The 5773-nt window shown below is 37.1% G+C and overlaps 1 protein-coding gene across 1 annotated transcript; it reads left to right on the top strand.

The window, feature by feature from the left end:
* The first annotated feature begins 846 nt into the window (after window positions 1–846).
* LOC579341 (chondroitin sulfate synthase 1) lies at window positions 847–5049 on the top strand. Its single transcript, XM_030976659.1, has one exon. The coding sequence runs from the start codon at window positions 869–871 to the stop codon at window positions 2468–2470; it is 1602 nt and encodes a 533-aa protein (XP_030832519.1). The 5' UTR covers window positions 847–868; the 3' UTR covers window positions 2471–5049.
* Window positions 5050–5773: the final 724 nt, after the last annotated feature.

Raw genomic sequence — 5773 nt, 5'->3', positions numbered from 1 at the left:
TCATTGGTGACAGGCAGCATACTATAACAGGATATTTCTATAGTGTAACTGAAACATGGTACTTCAGTTCACATCCCTTGTTCAAGGAATATCTTCTGATTAGGCCCGTCTTCATCAGCTCGAGATTGCCAACTATCCCGCTATTTGTCCAGTGCGTCTTCACCAGCCCAAAGACTTGTTCTATGCGCGAACGCTGAGCAAAGTTTCTCAAACTCAAGTTTCAAGTTTTGAGGTCAAGTCTTGAGCTGATGAGGACGTGATATTTAACTTCAGGGTTATTTCCCAAATCAGAAATAGTGGGCTATTTGGCAATCTCGAGCTGATGAGGACAGGCCTAATAAAGACGCAACTATCACTTGGGGAGAGGCGCTGGGCACAGGAAGTCAAGGTTGATAAATTGCATAATATACTGTACTTCACATCTCATGGTCAAGGAACTTCATAGCATCTCCGTCACAGCCACAGGGGGGAGGGGAGAGGGGAGCAATGAAAATGTTGCCCCTCATATCATGTTGCTCACAAACCTAGCGGAAGGTTCTAGAATACATGTCAATACTATGTTTCTATGCATTTGTTTTTGATAGAAACACTTGATTGTAAGTCAAAGTATCAGCTTTTGACTGAGTCGACTACATTCTAAATGAGATTTACTGTAAAATATGTTCACAATCAAGTTTGATTGATATGTTTGATTGTAAATTTGTGTTAGAAGATCCATTTGTGTGATTACAAAAAATGTTGTTGTCCAATTGAGATATCAATGTTATTTCAGTCAGGCATATTCAACTTGATTCATCTTTGTACATTACCTTTATATCTTTGTAAACAGTATCTTATAAAGAACTCTTATCATTTATTTCACTTGCAGATGCAGACACTGTTCTATAACAACTATAGTGTGGGTGACACAGCATTCACTGGAGACCTGCAGAGATTAGAAGTCCACAACGCCATCACCATGCATCCCGTCAAACGAACACCTTACCTTTATCGTCTCCACAACTACCTCCAGTCGGTCAAGATCAACGATCTGCACATGAAGATCATGACACAGTATCGTGAGATCCAGGAACTCAAGGAACTGCTTCACGAAGACGGTGAGGAATCTGTCACAGCTCTTGATCAGGACGCTCGGCGATACGGGGTGCCTATAAGTCTGAATCAGTACATCCCAGACAGTCATAGAGACGTTATCCCCTGGAATTTCTTCTCGCGGTACGTCTACCACTGTCGTCATGATAGTCCTCGCATGGGTCTCACCCAGTCGGTCAGAACTGCCCTCAAAGACATCGTAATGCAGGTCATGAAGTTGATCAATTCTAATTCCCAGAAAGTTGGCCGGACAATAGAGTACAAAGAAATCCTGTATGGTTACTCCCGTGTCACACCCAATCGTGGAGCAGATTATATCTTAGATTTGTTATTGATTTACAAGAAGCATAGAGGAACGAGTCGTACTCTATCCGTCCGAAGACATGCTTATCTTCATCAGTCTTTTGATAGGATTGAGTTCAAGGAGGAGGAGGATGACTATGCAAGTAATGTTCCTGCTACAGGCGGTTTCCAGAGCTCACTAAGCATCTTTGGTCATAAGACAAACTCAGATGCATCCTCACAACTTGGTCGAAGTCCAGATAGGATAAAGGCTACTATACACTTCATCATGTCTCTGTCTGGGAGGCTAGAAATATTCCAACGGTTTATGAGGAACTACGAACGTGTGTGCTTAAAAACAAATGAAAATACAAAACTACTACTTATTCTCTTTAAGAAGGCAACGGACGATCCTTCAGCAGATATTATAAAGACACTGAATGATTACCAGAAGGTGTACCCTGGTAAGGAAATGAAGATCATACAAGCGCAGGGGGATTTCAGTCGTGGCTTAGCCCTTGAGCTTGGAGCTGGGCAGTATGGACCTGATGCTCTCATGTTCTTTGTAGATGTAGACATGTACTTATCGCAGGGATTCCTTAACCGTTGTCGTATGAACACCAACCGCCGCAAATCCGTCTACTTCCCCGTCGTCTTCAGTCAGTACAGCCCGGACATCGTGTTCGGCTCCGAGCCACGCCAAGGCAGCCAGCTGGTGATCAACAACGATGCGGGTTACTTCCGTCACTTTGGCTTTGGTCTGGTGTGCCTTTACCACGGCGATATGAACGATGTTGGTGGTATGAACAACGCTATCGTGGGTTGGGGAATGGAAGATGTCGACCTCTACGAGAAATTTGTGCAAAGTAACATGACGATATTCCGCGGACCCGACACGGGACTGGTCCACATATATCATCCTATTATATGTGACCCTCGTTTAGAGGCAAAGCAGTACCAAATGTGTATAGGCTCGAGATCGAGCACCTACGGGGCCAATATGCAGCTGGCTAGACTTTTACAAGAAATGTCACATAATAAAAAAGGAGGGAAGAAACCTGATAGTCATGAAGATGAAGATTATGATGGCAGGTAGCATTGACTAAAAACAAGTATCTATTGTAAAGCTTTGCCATGGTGATTCACCACAATGAAAACATAGTTATACTAATGAGTAGCACTTTCCAAAGTTCGGCTATCATCGATTTGACCAATGTATGTAAAAAGTGCAAGGGTAGCTCTTCTATATATTTTTAAAAACCATATTTGAAATCTTATTGCAAGTTTAGCTTGTGAAGATAAAGCTGCATATGCAATTTATTTATTGAAGTGTGTGTTATGATCAGCTAAACTGCAACAGAAAATAGTATTTAGATGCTTAATTTTACCAATTTTGATCAATTTTTCTTCAGGATATTTTACTATTATTCATATCTCAAAGAATTACGGTACATGTAAATACAGATAACGTTCCCTTTTAAAATCATTCATTTTACTTTGACAATTAATATTTCAAAAAATGCTAGTCATAGCTCATACTCATACAAGGTTGATATATTAAGTCTTCATGTATACATGTATCCCCACCTATTGATCTACGTGTGGGTACATCAGCCATCAAAGTATATAAGGTCTCATCCTGTCTATGCATAAATCATTATAACTAAATCATTTATTCTGCATCGTTTTAAAACTCAACTCAAGCTCTTTTGTATTCCATCAAATAGGTGTAATCATCATGGCAAAGCTGATGAAAGTATATATTTATTATATTATTGCTATTATGCCCAAAGTTCACTTTCAAAAAGACATTCATTCCTCTTGTTTGAAAGTACGGTTCAAGATGTGAGAGGAAAAACAAACTCTATGGTGCATAGAAGTACCAAATACATGTGTGTGTTTTACAGATGATCTCTTTATATTAGGCTAAAACTCAATATGAAGCCATCATTATGATTTGTAGCGATTGTTGATATGTGTATGTTGTTTCTGTATAAGTCTGCAAGCTGTAGTATCGTAGAAAACAGTAGTTTTAAAATCCTGCCAATCTGATGCATATTTGAAAGTAACAATTAGTACATTGTCATGCTTTGGCTTGGCGAAGAAGGCTTTCAGAATAATTAAGGTGTGTTATTCAACTACACAAAGAGAAAACTCTTACATTTAATTTTGTTTATAAACTTAAAAGTGAAGCTTGGGTTCTCTGGTAATCATGAAAAATATGTTTTCAACTGTCTCATTCTGTTCATTCTAATATGTAAGAATATCCCATACAATATGGTCCCTGAAAAGGATTGCTCTCTAAATGCCCTCATATTTGAAATACAACAAGAAATAGCTCAACAGGTTTGGACCAAGCTCTCATGTGTAGTCCCATATACCCATTTCTGTGTGCTATGCATTAGTTTTCAGCAACATTAGGTCAATTTCTTATCACTTTAATGATTCCAACCCTCCCAGTATACATGATCATTTCTGGATAGTTTCATGATCCACAGCGTAATCTTAGAAGTTTAAGAACCTGCAGGTATTTATTGAAGACTGCCTTTAAGATGGTGAAACATACATAACATAAGTCATGACAACATGATCTAACAGACAGACACATGGTTTGATGTGGTAAACTTCATTTCCTGTGCAACAGGTTCTTGATCCATAACAATGGGCCTCACTCACATGTTCCTCTTGATTCAATTCAAACTCAAAGTAGAGAGAGAGAGAGAGAGCACCTGTTCGAACATTCAAGTTGATGTTCACCAAAGAGTGACAAAATTCCTAACTAACGACTTATCAACTCATCAACTCCCAAAAGTGGATGTTATGATGAAAGAGGATTGCACATTGATGTTTTCAAGCAATGCATGATACAGGTATGCAGTGTTTGGTACTTTTAGGTAAGCCTTATCATTGATCTCAATAATGAACATTTACCATCAACTCTAATTGATTGGCTGCGCCAAAGATTCACATATTGTATTTCCCCTTCAAACTGGACAATGTAGTATTACATGTATGGTTGACAATTTAGTGAGTTTTGCACATTATTTTCAAGATTTCCATTTTCCAGTAAAATTCTTTCTACAATGTATATTTCAGGAGAGAGAAAAAATAAATCAAAATAGTACAACTCCATCAAAGTTTACAATTGTTCCCTTGTACCAACACAAGAGGGCAGTCTTTGCTAAAAGTCACAATGTGGTGGGCAGGATAGTTGTGACATGAATGTGCTCGAGCGCTAAATCATTGAGCTCCAAAAATAGTTCCAATTTAAGAGTAGATTTGCACATCTGTTTTTTTGTTTTTAGTTGTACTGAGTCACTTCTTGTAGTTGTGGTGATGCCAAGACATGATAATTATAGTGAACTTTGATGTACTTTTTGACATGGATATTTTTGTAAAAATTAACAAGCAACTGGTTTGTTCATGGGAAATTTTATGAAAACTGTATATATTCTATTTAAATTTTGTAAGATTTATGAGATTATCTATGTAGATAAACATTGTATAGTTAGGTAGGTTAGAAGAAGAGATTTATTTTTTCTTTCTTTTTAAGGGGAGAGACTGTAGTAAACACTCATATTTCTGACCAACAAAACAGAGATGGTGGGTGCATTATGTCCCTTTTCTTTAAAGAGAAGGTTGAGTTCTGGTCAAGCGATTGTATTGTGAAAGAAACGTTATGGAATCGATCAGAAAAGATTGATTATCTAGCATATATGTATCTATGTGTATTGCAAGGTTCCGGAATCATCAAAATGCTAAGAAATTTGGCCAAGTCGTGGTAAAGTTACAAGCACTGTACACAAAACGATGTATATGGGACTAAACAAACACGTTGCGAAAAAATCTGTCCCAATTTTTATGATGTTACATGCCATATTTAAAATATCAAGGCATTTGAAGAGCCATGCTTTTCAGGGAGGATGTTTTATCTGATGTTCTTCCACACTTGCAAAAAGAATTTTCATTTCGGTTTAATAAAATTTGGAGTGGACTAAAAGATTATTGTTATTATCATTATTATCATTATTATTATTATTATTATTATTATTATTATTACAATACAATGATAACGCTCACAAATTATTTGTCACCTCTTCCCAGAACTCAACCTTCTCTTTAATCTCAATCTTAGCAGCTACCTAATCAATTTGGGGCATTGTTATTCATTGTTAATGTTAAAACAAACCATGGATTGCAATGTTTGATAAGATTACATTGTTCAAAACTTCAATTAAATGTACAGATTAATGTTTTTGTTTTGTTATTGTTAAGATTTGTTAATACCTGTGAACTGTTAGTAGTGATAAGATGATTTTCGATGTTGAAATGAAAGTACTATGAATATTATGTAGTCAAATCACTTTTGGTATATGTACCATTTTCCCCCTATTTTAAT

This window comes from Strongylocentrotus purpuratus, unplaced genomic scaffold (assembly GCF_000002235.5).
Source record: "Strongylocentrotus purpuratus isolate Spur 01 unplaced genomic scaffold, Spur_5.0 spur5_scaffold_9, whole genome shotgun sequence".
NCBI lineage: Eukaryota > Metazoa > Echinodermata > Echinoidea > Camarodonta > Strongylocentrotidae > Strongylocentrotus > Strongylocentrotus purpuratus.
Note: the sequence above shows the minus strand (reverse complement) of the source record. Positions and strands in the feature narration are given on the sequence as shown.

What these genes read in the sequence shown, in the direction of transcription:
- LOC579341 (XM_030976659.1), top strand. Translation starts at nt 869, where the DNA reads ATGCAGACACTGTTCTATAACAACTATAGTGTGGGTGACACAGCATTC.